The sequence below is a fragment of the Caloenas nicobarica genome, chromosome 5 (genome assembly GCF_036013445.1).
Source record: "Caloenas nicobarica isolate bCalNic1 chromosome 5, bCalNic1.hap1, whole genome shotgun sequence".
In the NCBI taxonomy this organism is placed as follows: domain Eukaryota; kingdom Metazoa; phylum Chordata; class Aves; order Columbiformes; family Columbidae; genus Caloenas; species Caloenas nicobarica.
The window spans coordinates 41,798,571-41,819,726 of NC_088249.1; the positions used below are offsets into that span (position 1 = coordinate 41,798,571).

General features: G+C 55.2%; 1 protein-coding gene across 1 annotated transcript; it reads right to left on the reverse strand.

Annotated features, from left to right (window-relative positions):
* Nucleotides 1-1,489: 1,489 nt before the first annotated feature.
* CHRM4 (cholinergic receptor muscarinic 4) lies at nt 1,490-17,680 on the reverse strand. Its single transcript, XM_065636381.1, is given in 4 exon segments — nt 1,490-2,967; nt 3,521-3,562; nt 17,156-17,360; nt 17,363-17,680. Coding segments are annotated over 4 exon segments (2,043 nt in total).
* Between the last annotated feature and the right edge of the window lie 3,476 nt (nt 17,681-21,156).

Consider the following 21,156-nt stretch of genomic DNA (forward strand, 5'->3'; position numbering starts at 1 on the left):
AGTTTAAAAAAAAAAAAAAAAAAGAAAAGAAAAGCCCGCCAGGCATTTTGGGCACCGCTATGTGAATTACCATAAAGACAGCGGCGGGGAGGGTCCCCACCTGGGCTGGGCAGCCTTTCTCCAGGTTGCACAGCTTCACTCCAGCATGGGGACAGGAAAGACATATGGACACACAGTTTTCCAGTGCCAGTGTGGCTCCATCCCATCCCTTGGCTTCATCTGGCCTTGCCTGCCAAGGCTTGCAGAGACCTGGCTTTTGGAGGGGCTGAGGAGCAGCCCCAGGGTGGGCTGGGCACACAGGCAGGCTGGGAGGGGGCTGGAGATGCTGGCTGAAGCCCGCATGCTGAGGGCTCCATCACAACACCGACGGCAGGATTACGTCCATTTACAAAGCTCAGCAGCTGGCTCCTTTGGCCTCCTGGGGCGTTCCCCTGCACCCGGCGCAGGAGTGGGGCTGGGGAGCACCACCATCCACTCCCACCCCCATCAGACCTCCCACACCCACCATGGAGAGAATGGGGGCCTTCTCATGGCCCAGATGAGACACAGGGCACATTGGCCACATTTCAAACCCTCTTCCCAATCCCCTTCAAGACCTCCAGCTCCCTCCATCCCTCCTAAGAACAATTATTGTCACTGTCGCTGCTGCCCACTTCTCAGGGGCCACATTTCCCTGGGGCCTTGGAGAGAAGGCCTGCACCACACCACTGCTTCTCTTTGCAGTTTTAGTTTCCATTGTAGTAGGAGGCAACTGGGTTTCACACTCCTCACCCAGAAGTGAGATGCTTGGTTTGTCTGTCTGTCCAGCTGATTGCTGGCCGAGGGCAGAAAGGGCACGAAGGGGAGAGTGGAGCTGAAGCCCAGCGAAAAATTCCTCCCCAGGTCTCTAGGTGAGGATGTATGATGGCATCTCTCAAGGGAAGGGCAGGAGCTTGCCACATCTGCTGGGGCACAATCTTGACTGCCTTGGGAGGGGGCCAGCAGGACATCCCATGGGCATGCCTGAGCCAGCCTGGTCCAAAATGGCTGGCAAATGTTTGGCTCAAGTTTCTTTTCATTTTTTTCAGTAATAAAAGGTTTAAAAGCCTATTGAAAGCATCCAGCAGCAGGCTGTCTGCATGCAGACAAGCTCTGATGCCCTGCAGATGTTCAGCCAGGGGGAGAAGAGCCATCCAGTCTTACGACAAACACTGATGACATTTGGCCAACCTCTCAAGAGCAGGGAGATGGGGAGGGTTCCTGGTGGCCACAGCTCTTGCCTCCAGCTTTCTCACTGGCTCTCCCAAGCTAGTCTCCAGGCCCAGAGTGACTGGAAGGAGCTGCAGCTCAGAGGTGCCTTGGACCTTTGTCAGCGTTGGATGAAGGGCATCGTCTGCCATCACTGCACAGTCTGCACTGTTGTGAGTGGGAAGCAGAGGACCTCCCCCCAGCAAAGGAGGCAAAGGGAAGGGCTTCAGTAACGTTGCTGAAGTGGTCCCTGAGTGCCGATTTATCTGGCTGTGCCAATGTTCCTGTACTGGCACATGAGAAGGTGCTTGAAGGTTTTCTTGAAAGTGGCATTGCAGAGGGCATAGCAGGCTGGGTTGATGGTGCTGTTGACATAGCAGAGCCAGTAGCCGATGGACCACACTGTTTCAGGTACGCACGTCTCACAGAAGGTGTTGATGAGGACCATCACGTTGTATGGAGTCCATGTGAGTATGAAGGCCAGCAGGATAGCAAATATGGTCCGGGTGACTTTCTTCTCTCGGGCTGCCATCTGGCGCTTCTTCCGTACTTGGCTCCTGGCAATGCTGGCAAACTTCCTGGCAACGTTGACTGGGCGGCTGTTGGCCAGGGAGTTATGGTCAGAGGCTCCTGCCTTGGCTGGGACAATCTCAATGGCGGTGACACATTCAGTCCCAGTCTGCTTGGTGACGATCTTAATCTTGGACCATTTGGAAGATGGGTTCACCCGAGGGTGTGACGGGCTCTGTCCTTGCCCTGCTGGCAAGATTTCTGCTGTGGGTTTGTCTTTTGTGGTCTGGGTCATGCTGACTGTGCTGGACTCATTGGAGGTCTCCTTCTCCTCCTGATGGCCAGTGGCCTCTGTCTGCGCTGCGGGCTGGTCATCCACTTTCCCATTCCTCACCTCCTGCTTCACCTCCATGGCCTTCTTGGGTGAGTTGTTGTTGTTCTGTTTGACCAAGGGGCCCTTGAAGAAGCTGAGGGACTTGCCTTTCCTCTCTTTCCTGCTTTCAGGTTTGTGCCTCCTCACTCTGCTCCTGCTGGCCAGGGAGATGTGGATATACAGCACTGTCATGATGACCACAGGCAGGTAGAAAGCAGCGATGGCTGTGCCGAAGGTCACTGCTGGGTTGGAGAGGAACTGGATGTAGCATTCCCTCTCAGGTACTGTCCTCTTGCCCACAATGAACTGCCAGAATAAGATGGCAGGGGCCCAGAGAATGAAGGACAATATCCATGCAGCTGCAATCATTAGGCCTGCCATCTTGGTGGTCCTCCTGGCTGGGTACGTCAGGGGCTTGGTGACACAGAAATACCGATCAAAGCTGATGATGAGCAAGTTCATGACAGAGGCGTTGCTCACCACGTAGTCCAGAGCCAGCCACAGGTCACACACCACAGCCCCCAGTGGCCAGTAGCCTTTGATGATGTAGACCGTGTAGAGGTTCATGGAGAAGACCCCGATGATGAGGTCTGCACAGGCCAGGCTGAAGAGGAAGTAGTTGTTGACAGTCTGGAGCTGGCGGTTCACCTTGATGGACAGCATCACCAGGATATTTCCCACCACAGTGACAAGGCTGAGTGAGCCGGTGACCGTGGCGATGAAAACCAGCTCCACTGTTTTGTAGTTGGTGGGAGGCTGGATGGCCACCTCGGAGCGGTTGCCCAGGGTGAAGTTGTCGTAGGTCAGGTTGGCCATCTTCGCCTGCCAGGGCTGAGCAGAGAGGTTGTGCATGGGGTCTGCAAGGGGAAGTAGGGACAGAAAATGAAAATATCATGTCTACAGGCCCGTGCTGGCAGCATCTGCTGCCTCCTCAGCTTCCCAGGCCAGCGCTGCTCTTGGCTAGTGCTTTAAACTCTCACTCTGCCATTACAGCCTCCCTCCGGGAGCTCTTTGAAGGCACTTTTTGTATCCTCATTTAGCAATGGAGACCCACAGGGCTGAAGGGACAGGAGCAGCAACAGGGCTGGGGGGTGCAATGGTCCCTTCTCTGCAGGGCCAGGGACCATCTGGCAGCAGGAGCACAGCCCCACCGTGCCCAGGGGGGCTGGCAGAGAGGCTGAGGGGCTGCAGAATGAAGGGGCTGTGGAGCTGAGTGGCGATGCTCAGTGTTTGCTGCAAAGACAACACGGCACGGAGCCAGCGCCATGCCCCAAGGACAAGAGCGGGTTTACGGTGTGCCCTGGGCACATCCTGCTGGCCTCCCAAAAGCAGCTCCCACCCCCCTCCAAGAGGGGGATAACCATAGGCAGGGCACCCCACAAAGCCCCTGCCATGGCCCGCACAGCTCACCTGCGTCTCTGGCGGCAAACAGCTCCTTCTGGAAGATAAAATCTGGGGCAGGGAAAACAGCAAGTTACCCTACAGCTACAGCCCCCAAGGGGTTCATGCAGGTCCCACAATGTCTTACTGAGGGGCACCAATCTTTCCAACAGAGGTGGCCTTGACAAAGGAGTGACACTGCTTGGAGATGGATGCAGAAAACCCAAAAAAGGCTGAAACAGGGTACTTTGTCTTGGCCCAGTTCACAGCCCAGCCCTGGCAGGCACAGGAGAAGGAAGTGGTTGCATGAGTGCAACCAGCCAGTGCTGCTGGGAGATGCTGGCCCCTTCCACTCCTCCCACATCACACTGCAGCTGCAGCCACACTGGCCATGGAGACATATGGGGTGAATCCAGCCATCTCAGCCTGCTACTTGGAATTATTTAAGAAAAGCAGCAAAAAATATGGACAGAAAAGCTGTCTTCATCCAAACCAAGATGCCTATGGTTAATTCCCCACGGTAAGAGAATGGACTTAAAAAAAAAAAAATCAATGGACCAAAACTGATGTGTTGGGCTGAAGGGGAATTTGCTGGAAGAGGAAGGAGAAGCAAAGCTGCTTGGAGAGGTGGGCTCGACAGAGGAGCTTCCCATCAGACCTGACTCTCCTACATCACCTGGGCTTCCAAACCACTGGGCCTTCACCAGCCTCATCCTGGGTGCTGGGGGAGCCCCAACCCCACCAGCCCAGCAAGGGCAACCTCTCCAGCAGCTCCAGCCGGGTGGGGGTCCTGCCAGGGGGTCCTACCCAGCCCCACGGGCGCTGCTGGTAGCCTAGGGGAGCCGGTGTGGCACAGTGGGAGTGCTCGGCACGGCGCGTCTCTGCAAGCTGCCTTGGGTAACAGTGCTGGCTCCAAACACCTAGGACTCCTGAAATTGATTTTACTAAATATATAAACACTCCATTAACACGCTCCTCCCTAAAACAGGGTTGGGCAGGCTTTGGGATCAGTTTGTATTTCTAGAGTCTTTAAAAAATCTGCTGTTGCCTTTTGTTTGTGGTGAGGGCAGGATATTTCTACCACCAGCAAACATCCAAGGTTTTAATGTAATTGCTTTTTAAAGAGATGCAGGTGTGAGAAAATGGAAGCATGGCTGCTGAGACGCTAAATCTGGGGTACCGATGCAGCCATTAAGGCAGCTCCTGCATTAGCAAGGCTACAGCTGCGAGAGCGGCTGGGGTTGTCTAACAAGCGCAGGGGAAAGCAAGTGGGTGAGGGACAGAGAAATACCTCAATACCGTTGTCCTGTGAGACGTGACCTATGAAAACAAAGTGCTTTGAAAATAAAGCAATACCCTTTGCTGAATACTATGTGCTAAATACCGATGGGGTGAGGAAGCCCTGCCCAGCTTTGCACCGAGCTGCAGGTGCAAGGGACGCACCAAGGGAGAGGAAAAGTGGTTTCTGCTGCCATCCCTCCTGGGCACCCAGCCAGGGATGCAAGGGGAGGTGATAAGTGTTTAAAATGGCTTAGAAATATATAATCACGGCAGTTTAGGGGCTGGTTTCAGTACAATTCAAATGAGTTTTAAATTCTTCACATTGGTGAGATGGGGAGAATTAGCTGCCATTCTTGTGATGGCTAATCAAACTGATCAGACAAGCTAGCAATCAACCAGACATCTACCCCAGTTCTTCCAGGAAGAATTTGAAAATGTTGAAAAGAAACCTTTCTTTCATCTCTGCTAAAATGAGGGTTTCAGTTTTTTCCTTTTAGTTTATGAACCAGCGTCCCCTTCTAACTGTAATAAATCAATAATTGGCCTTGACAGAGGCTTGTATTCTCAATTGCCCGAAGTAAGAAAAGTCCATCTAGTCCCACTCCACAGAATCGCTTGTACAGGCCACAAGCAATGAGGAGGAGAGTGGCGCAGCCCCACTCGCGTGTCCTGGGATGCCACCCAGAGGTCACGCTGGAAACTGGTGTCCTGGGACAGAGGCAGCGGCAGCCTCGGGCTGAAGGACTTGAACGGGTGTTGTGAGAACGAGCTCTCAGTGAAGGGCAAAAATAAAGCAATCTCTGGTTTGAGGGCAGGAGGGAGGAGGAGAATGGCTAAGGTGTGAAGATACATATGGCACAAGACACACAACGACATGTACCAGCCAGAAGATGTGTGCAGCGCCCACCCTCGTCTCACACACCCTGGCTGTTCTCTGCCTTGCCCCAGCTGTCCAGCCTGCCTTCTTTCCCCATCTTCTGCTCTCTCCATCCTGCTGGCTTGCTCTTCTGCCCAGGACACCCCATCTGAGCTTGCCAGGACAGCCCAGCGCTGCCTTCGCTGCCTCGAGCAGGGCAGGCAGCTCAGCCCAGAGCTGGGAGCAGGCCAAGGATGTTATGAATTTGCCAGGTCTCAGAGCAGCTGACCAAGCTGTGTGTCGTGCCTGCATAGGCACTGGGGACAGATCCTGCCATTTGCCTTTGAGCTGCTTTGCCAACACCCCTCAGGGTGAACTTGCCTTGCTCTGCCGTGGGGGACTCCCGTTTCGCAGCAGCAGCTCCAGCCTGCTGAGGCTGGTTTCCCCAGCTGCCCACGGGGATTGAGGGCACCTGGGCTGTGCGGGGAGGGTTTGGGTGGAGGCACAACCTTCGGGCAACCCTGGCTCTGCCTGCATGCCAGGATGTGCATGAGGATGGAGGGAGCACACAGGAGATCTGCAGTGCTATGATGGACTCATTGGTGTGACTCCAGCTCCACTCTCATGCCAGACACGTCGCTGCTTCTGACACTGTGTAGTCCCCAGACACCAAGTGACCTCTCCAGACCCTGGAGTCTCACCACAAAATGCCTCCTCCATCCCCACAATGCCCATCTCTCTCCTCCTGCACTTCCAGCAGCACATTTCTCCTCTCCCTCCCCTCACACCTCCCATCCCACATTGTTCTCATTGTCTCCATCTTCCTCTGCCCCACAGCTCCCTGCCAGCACTGCAGCCAGGAACGAGACACAGCCTTAGCAAAGCCCTGAGAGCTCCTGGCACTGATGCCCCCACCTGCAACACCAGCTGGCTTTTCTCCCTGCACATGCTGTGCCTTGTCTGCCATGCTCAGTGGGTGCTCTCCCAGACCTGCTCTCACCAACCAGCTATAGCAAACTCCATCACCAGCCTCCTCCCTCTCTAGGACTCCTGGCAGTGACTTACAGCTGATCTTCTCCTCTCCATCGAAGCCATGAGGAGCCTCAGGCTCCTGACCCGTAGCACCTTTTGGTCTAAGAGTTTTAGTGGTTAGTGGCCCCTGCAGCACCCAGCAAGTGTGTCCTCAAGGCAGGGAAGGCTTTCCCTTCCCACCCACCATGTTGGATGTTGTGGATGAAGACATGAAGCACATCGGCAGTCACAGACCCACGCAGATAAGGTCGCGATTTGGGTGGGAGTCCATGTTTTTTGGGCAGTGCTTGGCACAGCAGGGTCCCCATCGTTGTCAGAGATCATGGGTGCCACTACTGTTGGGTGAGGAGACAACTGCAGAGCAAAGCCAGTCCTGCCCACCCCTCTGCAGAGACATCTGAGGGCACGGGGGAGAGCTCCTGCTCTTTCCTTGCCACACACCTTGTGTGCCACTCCGGCAAAGCTTCCCACCTGTCAGCTCCTGCAAAGTGCCTTGCAGCCCTTCACCAGATGGCAAAGTAGAAAGCCCTGTTGTGGACTGCTGATGACCCAAAACGTCTGCACTGGATAGAGGCAGGAGCTGCATCGAATGCAGTTAGTGACCAAGCACTCAACCTGTCTGGGACGGAGGGCCTCACTCCCTCTTGCCCTCCCTGTTACCCCCCGCACGGCAGGAGCTGGCCACCCTCCCCACCAGTGCAGCAAAGGCAGCGGGAGAGGCTGGTGTTTTTGCACACCCGCGTGATGGTGGCACGTCAGGCTGTGGGATGAGCTCTTAGAGCAAGCAGCTGTACTGCCCCAGTGTCCCGTGCCTCTGCTCACTGTACTGCACAGCCTCCCTTGGCCCCTCCACAGCCCCCGTCCCTCACGCCACCGCCAGCTGCCCCCTCCCTGCTCCATCACTGCCTCCATCACAGCCCCAGCCCCATCCTCAGGGCTGGGGGAGCAGAGGCAGGGGGGCAGAGGTGGTTTGAAGCAAGGTGTCTGGGAATGACCGGGGCTGCTCACGCACCCAGTGTGCTCGGCAAGCATTGCCACCAGAAACCAAGCCCTGTGCTCACACACCTGTCAGGGGAAGATGCTGTTCATAGGGGAAGGGCAGGATTTAGATAGAGGAACTTACTTTCCCAGAGGCTTCTGAGTGTGAGCTGCTCCCAGAGGAGACAGGATTTTGCTCTGCATAGGTGCAATATCAGTCCTTTGGAGGAACAGCAAAGCTGAAGAGACCCCAAGCCCAGGGGGCTCCTGCCCCAGCAGGGATGGGGCGGCCATGGCTGCCATCTCCTGGCTGGGTGCACCATGCTGGGCTCCAGGCGCTGCCTAACTCCAGAAGGGAGGGAAGCTGGGCCCCTCCACCACGGCAGCGTACCAGGGGAAGGCACACACCACTGCCCGCTCCAGCTGGGCACACAGGGCTCCATCCAGGGCACATCAGCTCCAGCATCACCATGGGAAGGAGCCTGGCCAGGCCCCCCAGCCCTGCTACCGGCCCCCTGCTTGTCTTGGCCTTCCTAAAAGTGCCAAGAGGGTGAAACAATCTTAATGGGATTAGTTCCATCACGTCAAACTGCTGATGTGACGCAGGGCTGGGCAGTTAGTGCAGCCACAACCAGCCTCAGGAGAGGAGGAAGGGAGAGGGGGAAAGAAGATGGGAGGGTTAGAAGATGCTGAACAGATACTTGCGTTTATGGCTCGTGCGTGTCTGTGACACAAAGGGAAGGGGCGACACTCCATGGAGGGGTGACAGTTTGTGGTGCTAATTGCGTTATCTAATAGCCATTAATTAGTTCCTGAGTCATGCCACCAGTTTATATCTAGTGAGGGATTGTTCTGGTTGACAGATTCACAGCCCTTGAAGAGTGTGAAAATAGAGCTCCTAGATACCAGGAACAGGCACCTTAAAAATACAGTGTATGGGGAGAGAATCAAGGGGGAGCCTGTGCCTGGCAGGGGAATCAGCCTGTGTTTGCACCATCGGGGAGGGCTAGTGTCAGGCTGCTCCTGTGCCTCTGCATCGGGAGTGAAGAAGGCAACAAACCGACCAAGAAGACACAAAGGAGACGAGGGGCCAGCAGGACCTGCTGCATTAAGATGGCAGGGCTCCCTCTGCCCTCCTGGCTCCAGCTGGCAGCTGCACTGGCACCCCTCTGGCACAGCAAGGGTCAGTGGGCCCCTGAAGTCCTTATCCCACTCCAGAAGAGATCTGAGCCATCGTGCTGGAGGAATTGCTCCTTGCCAGTAGTATAGGGCTGATCTGGGCATCTTATTTTTCCTTTGAATAATTTATTCCTCTTTTTCCTCTTCTATTCAACTGCTTCTCATGAGGCAAAGAAAATTCCTCTGTCCCCACAAGCTGGGAGTCTCTGATGGCTTTTCCTGGAGCCACCAGAGAAGGAGTGAGCTCAGCAGCACAGGAGCTGCCAGCCTTCAGAGGAAAGTAAGGGGGGCTGGAGAATCCCCCCTGCACTCAGCATGCATTTGTGCATCAGCTTTTGAAAAATTCCTGTGACTGAGGCTGGAAGGGAGTGTTGCAGTCACCTAACCTGACCACCCGCACTGAGCAAGCCAGGAGCTACCCTGCCTTCACCGCTGCTTGTAACCAGGTGGTTGTCACTGGATTTCAAAGCAAAACCAAGGCACCCTGTCCAAGCCAGCATGCATCCAGCCATGAGAAGCGCTTGCAGGTCAGAGCTGTGCCTTGCAAGTGGCCCATCTAAGTGGTGCCCAGCCCAGCACGCTCACCAGCATCCCACAGCTGGCACAGCTGCATTCGCCCACCCAAGCCAACCCCCCAGTGCTTGCCTGTAACCCTAACGTGCTCCATTTCATACACAGCTCGCAAGGGGCCACACGCCATCTACCTCCAGCATTACCAGGCAAGAAGCAAATTGGTGAGAAAGTAGGTTTAAGTGGTCAAAAGTCACTCCTGTAAATAACCTTCCAGCACACTGGCTGCTCTGACAATTAATTAACCATCTGTCGCCCAGTTAGTAGGCCCAATAAATAATCTATCAGTGGAATGTTAATTGGTGAGTATGCCCAGCAAATGCCGTGCAAGCCAAGCTCAGCCTTACCCCGCTGTGCGCAGCCCGTGGCTCTCGGGCACTGATGGTTCCCCAGCAGCTCCCGCACCAGCTCGGGTGGGTGACATCATGGGGGGAGAAGGCTCACTGCAGGGACATCCTGCAGTGGGGCCAGAGGGCTTGTCATGCCTTCCCTCCTGTGCCCTCTGCCTTGGGTCTCCCAGGGCTGTAGCTCTGGGCTGGTAGCAGAGTTCAGCACGTGCCTGTGAGCAGGGAAAGTGCTCAGCTTTCAGCTGAGCCTGGGATAGAGCCACACTCCTCCCTCCCATCTACTGCATTAATGCTCTCTGCCTCAGAGAGATGCTCACGTTCTTTTATATCCCTGGGCTGAAGCTTCAATAAGACTCAGCTGTTTAAAGGCAGTGCAACAGAAATAACCATGCTGCAGCTACAGGTCCTGCTGCTGGGAAGGGCTTTGGGCTCAGCTGGCAGAGAGATGAAGGAGGGTGACAGTGGATCACAGCAACAAGTGGCTTCCTGGATGAGCCGGGCACTCCCCAGGGAGAGGTGAGCAGCCAGGGTCAGACGCCTGCAGGACAGACAGCGCTGGAGGAAGGACTGGGGGCAAGAGGAGTTGCAAGACCCCAGATGTGGTTGCTTAGAAAAGCAGCTCTCCGTGCCCCAGGGACAAGGACATGTCTTGCCTGGAGACAGCAAGGGGAGAGCCCATTGCAGGGAACCCCCTTGCCCTGTCACTGACCCACACAGTCGCTCATGCCGGCTACCTGTCCAAGGTGCCAGCCCACCCCATTCCCCCCAGGAGCCAGGGCTGACACTGGGCAAGGGGGGCTGACCCCCATGCAGAGAGCTGCAGCACCATGTGCCCACTCTCCTTGCCCCCTTGGGTCCCCACAGGCCATGGGCTGGGGATGTGGCTCAGACAAAGCACCGAAGGTGAGCTGGGAGGGGCTGCTGCTTCCATGAGATTGCGTCTCATTGGGGGTGAGAGTCTTCCCAGGAGGGATGTGCAGCAGCCTGCTGGGTGCTGGGCTCTTGTGGAGGGCTCCTGCCAGGAGATACCCTTCAGTCAGACCAGCTGGGAAAGACCCTTTCTCCTTCCCCACCTCTTCCCAGGGATGACTTGGCAGCCCTGGGCAATCCTTCCCTTCCCAATAGCACTAAAGGATTTTGATCAGATGCTTCTCTCCTGAGCTCTGCACAGGGATAGAAGGCTCTGGGAGCACTGGGTGGCTACAGGCGGCAGTGGAGGATCCCAGGTCAGGCAGGGGGATAGATGGATGCTTAGGTCTGTGCATTAGGGATGCAGTGTTTGCCCCAGGCAGAGCAGAGCTGTTAGGAGGGCGGGGGGGGACACACATTTCTCTGTAAGCAACTCGCCCCAGAACTGAGAGCCACAGAGGGAAAGCACCAAGGTGCTCATCTGAAATTTTAAAGAGTGGGCAATAGGAATCAGAGCCCCTTGCCCCATGGAGCAGGGCGAGGCTCTGTGGGGCTTTGAAAGGACAAGTAAGCCAGCTATGTAATGAGTAAGAGAAAAGCGAGCTCATGCCCTGAGCCAAGGGCAGAAAATCAGGCAAGAGCAAGGGCACGTGCTGGGTGGACATGGATGTGAAAGAAGAGAGCCCTAGTCCTGGGGACAAGCAACAGAGGGGAATCTCTGGGGTGCTAACGAAAAAGGAAACTGAAAACATTAGACTCCTACTTGGCCACAAGACCTGCCAAAGGGTTTGGTGTTGGAGGTGACGCCTGAGCAAGGGGACAGAGTGAAGGACAGGAGCCAGAGCAGGAGGTGTGCAGGGAAGCCCAGGGCATGGGCAGGCAGCACGGAAAGCATGGGGGTCCAGGGGAGGAGAGCAGGTAGGAAACTCCTGTCTGTGACAACAACAGAGAAGTAGAGGGAAGGAGAGGAAGGGGGTGGGAATAGCTTCAGGCTGCCAGGGTGGGATTACAAATCTTCCCCACAGAAGAGCCCCAAGAAACACTTCCGAGAGGGCGAGACTTTGCACAGGAACACTGCCTGTAAATCTCTCCCTGTTGCCTTCCCTGGAGGTTCCTGCTGGTCAAGTGGGAGATGTGCTGGGACTGGAAACCTTTGTGGGCCACAGCTCTCCCACTTGGGCAGCCCAGCTCTGCCTAGGAGTCGCCCCTCTCACTGCAGAATGGTGGTCCCCAGCCTGTCATGGCCCTACACCAATGCCACAGGCAGCACCCCTCAATGCTGGGCAAGGGCTTTAACCACCTAATTGCCTGTGGCTGCACATGGTGGCGGAAAGTTTAATTAGTCAGGCACCACTTATGAGCCATGGTGGGTGACCTGAGCTCTGCAAACAACCTTGAGAAGACCGTGCTAGATGCTGCTCCTAAGTGCTACAGAAAGGCAGACCCAAGCCCAGGCAACTCACGACTATTGTCAGGCAAAAGCTAATGCCAGTAGGGTTTCACTCCTCTCTGCACACACACACACATTTTTGGCTTTAACAGGACTGCACATGATGTAGCTGCCAGCAGAGCAGGGATCCAAACTACCCCAAAGGCACTAGAGACAGTGAGATGCAGGGTATGCTCCTCCCCTTCTCAGTCATGCAAAGATCCCACAAGGATGCCTGTCCCTCCTCTGCCGCGCTGCCCGTGGGGGAGCCCCGCTAACATCAACATCAGCAGGGTTTGCGAGCGAGGGGTCACGGAAGCGAGGCGCCATGCATGCCTCTAGAGAGCTGCCCTGTGACCTGGAGCGGACGCCGGGACATCGTGTTTGCAGAGTGATGTTTTCAGACCTCGGCGTTGCACAACAAGAGCTTTGAGTTTCCCACAGATGAATCAATCTAATTCTGCTTAAGGAGCCTGAAGATGTTAACCCATTAACTAGCCAACACAAACCAACTCCACCGTGAGCCTTAAACCTGTGGACATTTCACCCAGCACCTGGTGCCAGCCCGTGCTGCCCCCTGTGCCAGCCTGCAAGATGTTCTAAAATACATTAGATTTAATAGCAGTAGTGGTAGCAGAGGGGCTGCTTCTCTGGCTGGCTTTCTTGGATAGAGGAGTGCAGCCAGCCTCGGTAGCTTGATACCGTGTTAATAGCTCTGGCCAAACCCACTGCATCCAAGGAGCTCCGTGGTTTACCCTGAGTCCTGCCTTTAAAGGACAAACTTCCCGGCTGTGGCTCTTCCTGTGCCAGCTGACCTAGGATGAAACTCCTCTGCGAGGCTCTTGAGGGCAAGCACACAGCCCCTGTGGGTTCTCACAGCCCTGCCCAGCCCTCTCTGAGTCACAGAACCAGCACCCTGGGTGGGTGCAGGTCTTCTGTACTGGCACGTCTCAGCCTGCCTAATGCTGGGGCAGGGGGAAACGGGAAGGGAGCAGGGGGACATTGGTATCTCTGCCACTGCCACATGCACCAAGTGGGGCACGGGATGCACAGGGGTAATGGGCACACAGGGTCACAGTGAGACAGGAAGATCAGTGTCGCTCCCATGGCTCTGTTTTCCAGGACCACCAGCAACGGTTTTGGGGATTGTCAGAGAAAGGAGAATCTGTGCCTGCAGCTGGTGCATTTGGAGGCTTGGACGGGTTGGTGAAGCTAATTTTCTCAGCAAACTTACATTTTACAAGGTGTAAACAGAGCCCTTATTGGAGTTCCTCTTCTGTACAGAGCAGTCTTGGGTTGAAGGCATCTCTGGAGAGCCCCAGGAGCAGCTTTGGGGTGAAGGCATGAGCAGCTGTGCCCAGCATGTGAGGGGTCAGAGTGGGGAACGCCTCCAGCAGAGTGTCGCTCACCAATGCCTACTGTGCTGGGAGACTCAAAGTCTGAAGGCCAGGTCAAATGATGGTGTCCTGGTGCAGCAGGACCTGCTCATCTATCCACAGGGAAGGTGGGATGGGTGTCAACATGCACACAGGCTGGAGACGCCTGGGTGTCTGCCAGGGGGAGAAGGGGGCTGGTTGTGCGTCTGCTGCTAAAGCCCTGCTGGGTGTTAGCATCAAGAGAGAGGACCTGTAAGCAAAACGTCCTGCTCCTGCACCAGTAGGCATCTGCCCCACTGCAGCCTCATCAACAAAATACTGGCGTAGTGTACAAACCTGCCCAGAGAGCACTCACCTCAGATTAATTTGTCCAGGAAATGCCTAACTCATTGTAATTTCAGCAAATTAATGTTCAAGGCTACCACACTTCTGCACTTGGCTATGAGTTAGACAAGAGCCACCCATTAACTTCCTCACCACCTGCCCTGCTAGGGCCCTGGACAGAAAAGTCTTCCTAGAAACTGGTGGCTGTTTTCTAACTGGTTGCCTGAATCCCTCAGAAGAGGGATGGCCTTGGCATGGCTCCAAACGCTGGCTTGAAGAGGCTTCAACATTTCCCAGGTGCTGAGGACCCCTCCCACCAGCAGCATCTGGCACACTCATGGCAGGTGTTGGTGCTCAGGTGGGCTAAGGAGCAGTCAGTGGCAGGATACTGGGAGAGGGATGAGGAAAAGAGAGGAAGTAGATGGGAGTGATCTGGTCCAAGCTTCCACTTCTTGACTGTGCCAGGTCCTGCACCCTCACATCTCCATGAAACACATGCCCTTCGAATATGCAGTTTTAGAGCCAGCCCAGAATGGATGCTGAAGTGCAAAGCAAACCTCCTCCCTTGGCTTACTGGAGAGCAACAAGGGCATAGCCCCATGTCAGACTGAGAAGAGACTGGCTCAAGGACAACACCTCCTTCTACAGAAGATGCCCATCGAAGTCCTGATGTAGCCTGCCAAGGAGAAAGGGTCAGCTTGTGCACATGAAACTCTTGCTGCATGTATATGCATGAGGAAAGAGGAGCTGCGTTTGTGCAGAAAGCAGCAGCCCCTTGCAATCAGCCTCCATTTCCCTCTCCTCTCCCTGTTGCTCTCTCCGCTGTCTTTGCAGAGCTGCATCTGCCACCTCGGCTGGGCACTCACCAGCTCTCCTCACCTTTGTGGATGCTGCTGGCCAGGGCCTGGCAGGGCAGGCAGAGAAGAGCTCCACAGTGAAGGTGGCTAGGGATGGCTCTGCATCAGCCAGTCGTCCTGCTCTCACTATTTTTATTCTGGTTTTGCCTTTTGTCTTTTTTTTTTTTTTTTTTTTTTCTGGGGAGATGTTTGTCACTTTAATTTAAAAACAAACCAAAACCAACAAAAATCTAACCATGACAAAACCTAATACCAATAGGATCCTCATGGGGATAGTTTAAAGAGAAAAACCTTGCTCCTTCTGCAAACTCAGAGTAATTGGATCACAGTATTAATTAATCATTTCAGTTCATTTCTCTTCTGTGAAAGAAAACAGACTGACTTGCTGAGACAGGTATGCCCCTTCTGTGAATAAACCAACTACTTTTACCAGTAGCCCTCCTCCTCCTCCCACCAGCTTTCCTGCTGCCCACTCGCTGGGTTGCTCCCGGTGCCACTTCCACTCAGTCTGGCAGACCTGGGGACCTGCTGCTGGCTCTGAACAAGGGCACATGGGCTTGGCTCCTGCCGGAACCAGCGGCTGGCTGCACACAGGGACACCACCAGATACCTGTTCCCATCCCCACCTTCCCCACCCAGCAGCCTGGCTGAGGGGTGAATTGGGGATGGGTCAATACCTCTTAGGATCTCTGTGCAGGTGAAATCTCCAACTTGGACGCCCTGCTGGGATTCCTCACAGGAGCCTAGTCCGGGCTGGAGAGGAGCAGCAGGTGCTCAGATCACAGAAGTCAAGGCATTAGGAAGCAGAAGGTGATGCCCAGCAGTAGTGACAGTGAAAAGCATCTTGCTGTCACCTGTGATTTCAATGTGAGCATTGTCACTGGTGGTGTTTCACCAAAAACCTGGGCTATAGGACCCTGGCATCTGAGTAATTTGATAGACAGTGCCAGCATCCACAAACTACCCCACTGGGTGGGTACCAGCAGGATGAGCTGGGGAACTCATCCTTCGAGTAGTGGCAGAAGAAGCCGAGCCATCCTCAGAGGTCACTCAGGGCACCTGTAACAAAACAGGGAGCCTCCAAATGCCCAAGCAGAGCCATCAGCTTTGCCAGCTGCCAGCAGGGCACAGAGGAACGCTAGCTGTTCCTCAGGTGGGAAAGTATCTTCCTAGCCTTGGTCTTTGAAAAAGACCAGCTGGAAAATGCAGCCACAACACAGTCAGAGGGCTTTCAAACAGGACAGAAGAGAACCCAGCATTGCTTTGATTTAAAGGAGGGGGAGGGGGGGAGGGGGAAGATAATAATTGTTCCCTGATTTGAAGTCAATGCCATTATTTTGGGAGAAAAGAAGGGTGGGGTTGCCTTACTCTTGGCCACTATGGATGGGGCAGCTCTGCCATTACCAGTGAGGAGGACGCAGCTGGGACAGCAAGGGATAACGCAGTGATGGGAACCCCCCTTGGGAGGGAGGGGGCAAGATCAGTCCCCCTTGCAACACCCAGCCCAGCAAAGGGCTCTATGGGAAGGTGCAGGGACGTCTGCCTAGTCATGTCCTGGGAGGTGGCTACAATGGTCAGAGGGCTTTTATTCAGTGCGGGAACAAAGTATCTGAAAGATAGAGAACCTTGTCCCTGCTGCTTTTGTTGGAATATAAAGGGAAGCAAAGAAAACATGCAGGTAATTTCCTGCCCAGAAAACAAACCTCCTTCCAGGAGGAGATAACAGGGAAGCAAATAACCCCCACCCTGGGTTTCCCACTGTGGGGGTGCCTGCCCCTGGGGGTGCAGGCTGCTCATATGCCCGTGGCAGGGTCCCAACAGGGCTAGTTCCCAGGTGATCAGAGGGACCCGATGTGCCTTGGACCACGGATCCCGGGGAGCGGTATTGGTTTGGATGGGAGCAGGGAAGGGAGGTGCCAGACCTCGTCCCAGTGTCCTGGCAGGACTGCAGCCCTGCACGACCCCACACATCCCGGGGTGGTGAACCAATGCAGGGGTCCCGGCCCGCGGGGCACGCCCGGGGCTCTCGGAGCGACACAGGAGTGCGGGAAAGTTGGTGGAGAAACACCCTCCCATTCCTGGGACGACCGGGTGCCACATCCCTCAGGGGCGCGCACCCCCCCCTCCCCATGCACCTTCAAGCCATGCTGCCCCCCACCCCCGCAGGGACTCTCCGGGGGCGCCCGCGGGGTGCCCCGCCCGCCCCGCCCCGTGCACACGCAGCCCCCGAGCAGCGACTCACCGGGCAGCCCCCAGGGCGCGCCGCCGCCCGCCGCCGAGCGGTTCTCACCCGCCATGGCGCAGCGCCGAGCCCGCCGCCGCTGAGCCGGGGGCTCCGGCTCGCATGGCCCCGGCCGGCTCCCGGCTCCCGGCGGCGTCGTGCGCGGCGGAGGGGCGGGGAGGGGCGGGGGGAAGGGAGGGCCCGGCGCTGCCGGCTCCGCTCGGTCCTCCCCCCGCCCCCTCCCTCCCCCGCTCCCAGATGTGCCTCCCCCAGATGTGCGCTCCTCTCCCCTCCGCAAAGACGCACCGGGGCGGGAGCGAGGGGACCACGACTTCAAGGAGCCGCGGGCAAGCCCCACGCTGCTGTTCTCCCCCATCCTCACCCCTACATGTGGCTCCCCGTCCCCGCCGCCCAGATGTTGGGAGGGTCGGTACCGGGCAGGTGCGCCCCCCACGCCGGGCCAGAGCGAGCGCTCCCCGGCAGCACCGCGGACAGCGCCGCCCGCCCCGGGACGGCCCGTTCCCGCCCGCTCCCGCCCGCTCCCGCCCGCTCCCGCCCGCTCCCCGCCGCCGCGTCCCGCCCGGGCGCAGCCGGAGCGCGGCCGGGAGCCCCTGCTGCCCCCGCCAACCCAGCAGCCCCGCTCGGACACCAGCAGCTCTTAGTGCCGCTCCGCTGCCGCCGGCAGCGCCGGGAGCCGCGGGGCCTCAAGGAGGGAGAGAGCGAGGCGCCGGGAGAGATGGAGCGGGGTCCGGCACAGTCCGGACGAAGGGAGTCCTCGGTGTGCTCCCCGGCCCCCAAAATACAGTTAAAATCCGGTCCTGGTGCACACATCCGCAAATTTGAAATGCACAATGAACTCTCTGCCCAGTTGTCACTAACACGCAGTGTTGGGGTTTTCCCCTGGAAACAAAAACATCAACGGGCAGTTTCACTATCAGTTGACTGCCCCACAGGTTCTGCTTTCTCCTTTCATTGCAGTTCTGAGAAAGTGTCAAGCAAGAAGAAACAAATGGAAAAAAAAAAAAATCTGTCTTCTCTGTTTTGTAGAACACCTTTACCCTTCTCTCTGCTTATACCTAGACCAACTCTCTCAGCCACCCTCTGCCGCTCACTTGTACTGTCTCACAGACACACACGGGTATCATTTCCCCATCTGCTTGGTGCTCACACATACATACATAAATACACGTAAACAAATAAACGCCCCACTTTCTCCCTTCTTTGAGTGATTACAGTCTCAGACAAGTTCCCACCATCCACTCCTTCACCTCCTCACCCTCCTCTCTTACATCTCTTGCTCTGGGAGGTAGCACTTAACTAAAGGCCAGTGTTTGATGTCAATATCTCATCTAAAATGTTAGCCAGATGTGCCCAGTTCACTGCTTTGACCCTTCTCTTCCCCAGATCCTGCAATCTGGCATCTTCTCCCTGGGGAGGAAGATGCGTTTCTGAATCTCAGCAGAGAGAACATTGTAAGATAATTCAGACAATTTTCCCTGATGACACATCTTCAGCTCCAAGTGCTTGACTCTTTACCCTGGAAGGTTAAAGCCTCTCAGCACTCTCATCTACAGCTCAGCTGCTGCCTTTGCATACCAAGAGGCCCCTGTCACAGCACAGAGGCAGGTGTGCTGTTTTGGTCACCCTAGGCCAGATCCTGGCATTTCTCTAGTGAGTGTTCAGTCAACCAGTATTCATTTTCTTCCCTGCCTTCTTTGAGGAGTGAGAAAACAAAGCTTTCACAGTGTCAGCTGGTGAAGAGCCACACGATTGCACTGACCGCAGTGAGGCTTCCCTGACTTTTGCCAGCTTAACATCTGCCCACACCATTTTTGCAATCACTGGCCAAAACCTGTCAGAGACTCCAGTCAGTTAACTGGAGTGTCTTGCCTCACCCTAAAGCCCTGACCTCAAATAAATACTACTCACTCCTCTCCCTTCTCCCCACCTAAAAAAATATTAAAGTGAAAAAACCTTTGCCATGCTCTGGGTGAACTCATCAGACCGAGGAAATATCTGCTTCAAAGACAATTTGATTGCACTGGATTTGGGTTATTTGATTGGACTCTTGTTTCAAAATACAACTCCCCATGGACAGACAAAAGACTGTAATGTACAGCAAGAAGGCTTCTTCCAAAGCAGATCAGTCATGGAGATAAAAATGCATAACCAAATTGAACACAAAACTTCAACTTTTAACTTTTAGCCTAGCTTTATTCACTCTCATTAGTCAGAAGTAGAGTTTCCAACTCCCCGTACATATTCCAATTAAAGATATCACTTGCTTCTCTTGCTTTGACATATTCGCACATTCCCTGCTCATGGGGTGCCAGTGAGTTTCACCAGCCCCTCTTGCTGTCACCAAAGTGACATCACCTTCCTTTGTAAGCCATGTAGGCACTGGCCATGAAACACATTAACTCCTGTCCAGAGCCTGATCACAGCTCCAGCCCTTACCCTGGCCAGAGGTGTTGTCCCAGGCTGTGGGGAGGGACAGGAGGGACTTGTGTTTGATCTATCTCAGAAGCCAGGGGCTAGCCTGCCTCCATGTTCAGTGGCCCAAGCAAAGGAAGTGTTTTCCTTATTCTCTTTTGGGATTAGGGCCTGTGTCCTGCCATCCTGCTTGACTGACACAGCTGGGTCTGGCAGGTACCTGGGGAAAAAAGTCATCACATGTCACCTTGTAGGGATCTGGGATGCTCCTGGAGCTGGGGACATTTCATCTAACTGCACATCTGCCTTTTTTTCATCACTGTATTTCCATCTTCCATTTTTGGATGGCTTCTTTGTCTTACTTATTTTTCCTTTTTAGAGCTCTTTTTCTTTTTAAAGCTTCCCTGTGCATGTCTAATCAGCGAATTCTCTTCTTCCATTATCAGTTGGCAATTCTCCATCAGGCTTCACCAGCTCAAATATTGCCCTCACACCAAACCAACACAAACACCTAGAAACAAGCAAAGCCACTCCTCTCTCCGCTGCCACTGAGGTGGCAGATGCAGAGGCCAGTGGCAAGTGGCCACCTTGATGCTCCATCTCAGCTTGCTACAGCTCCCAGCCATAACCCTGGCCCCAGATTGTCCTCCCATCCTGCTCATAGACAGATGTCCTCATACATATGCTTGCCTGCTCCCTCTCCTTTCTTCCTGTCCCTCTCCAAGGCACTCAGGTTTTCTTTCTGCCTCACACACCCTTTCATGCTCCAGTTCCCCCCCTCTGGCACCAGATCCCTTTGCCCTCAGGCAGACCCAGATTGCCTCTCCCAGTATAGCACAGGCAGCCAGCCCCCCTCCCTCCGACAGACGTACTCCCACAAACCCGCTGAACCCATCCACATGGCTTTAATATTCATAAAAGTCAACCCTAGTCTAAAGAAAATTCAGTTGATGATGAAAGTATTTACATTGCAAATCACTTTTAATAACCCTCCGGTAGTCAGCCTGGTGATAAATGCTAATCCGCCTATCAGCCCGACAACAAAATAAACCCTACTTGGAAAGGGAGAGGCAGAGGGAGAAAACCCAGCCGGTGACAGTGAGAAAGGCTCAGCCCTTCTGAGCATCACCCCACCAAGGGAGACAGGTGTGAAGGCTTCACTCGGCAGCTGTGAGAACATCAAAGGGTCAACACAGGGAGTAGGTATCTGGCCAAGTGAGAAGACACCCTGGAGGGATCGCTGGGCAGAGGGCAAGCCCCCAGTCACACAGCCCTTTCACTCGCTGGCGTGGGGCTGGCATTGCCTGGCAGGAGGTGGCTGTCTGAACACCAGAGCAGTAACTCAGTCTCCCTGACCATGCCCAGGGCTGCAGGCAACAGCGTGATGCCACCCCCAGGCAGGCTCTTGCCTTAAGCGTGCTGCTGGGTGAGATGCAGCCCACAGGGGATGTGGGTCATTCCTCCAGGCCACCGTCATCGCTGTGGGAGGTGGGAGAGGGGATGGCACCTTGCAGTCACCTGCCTTTCTCCTAATAGTTTACCCCATCAAGCACCATCCCCAGGGAAAGAGCCTTTCCCCCTCATTCCAGCTGTCCCTGTGGCAGCAGCAAGCACATAGGGCAGTGAGTGCCCCAGGCATGAGCTCTGTGGGAGGGCAGTCACTCATGGATTTGGGGTGAGCCAGGACCCAAAACATGTTTTGCCCAGAGAGTTGGTATATGCCCCATACCTGGGGCATGTATATTCAAGGCCAGGCTGGATGGGGCTCTGAGCAACCTGATCCAGTTGAAAATATCCCTGCTCATTGCAGGGGGGTTGGACTAGGTGACCTTTGAGTGTCCTTTCCAAGCCAAACTATTCTATGATTCTATGCT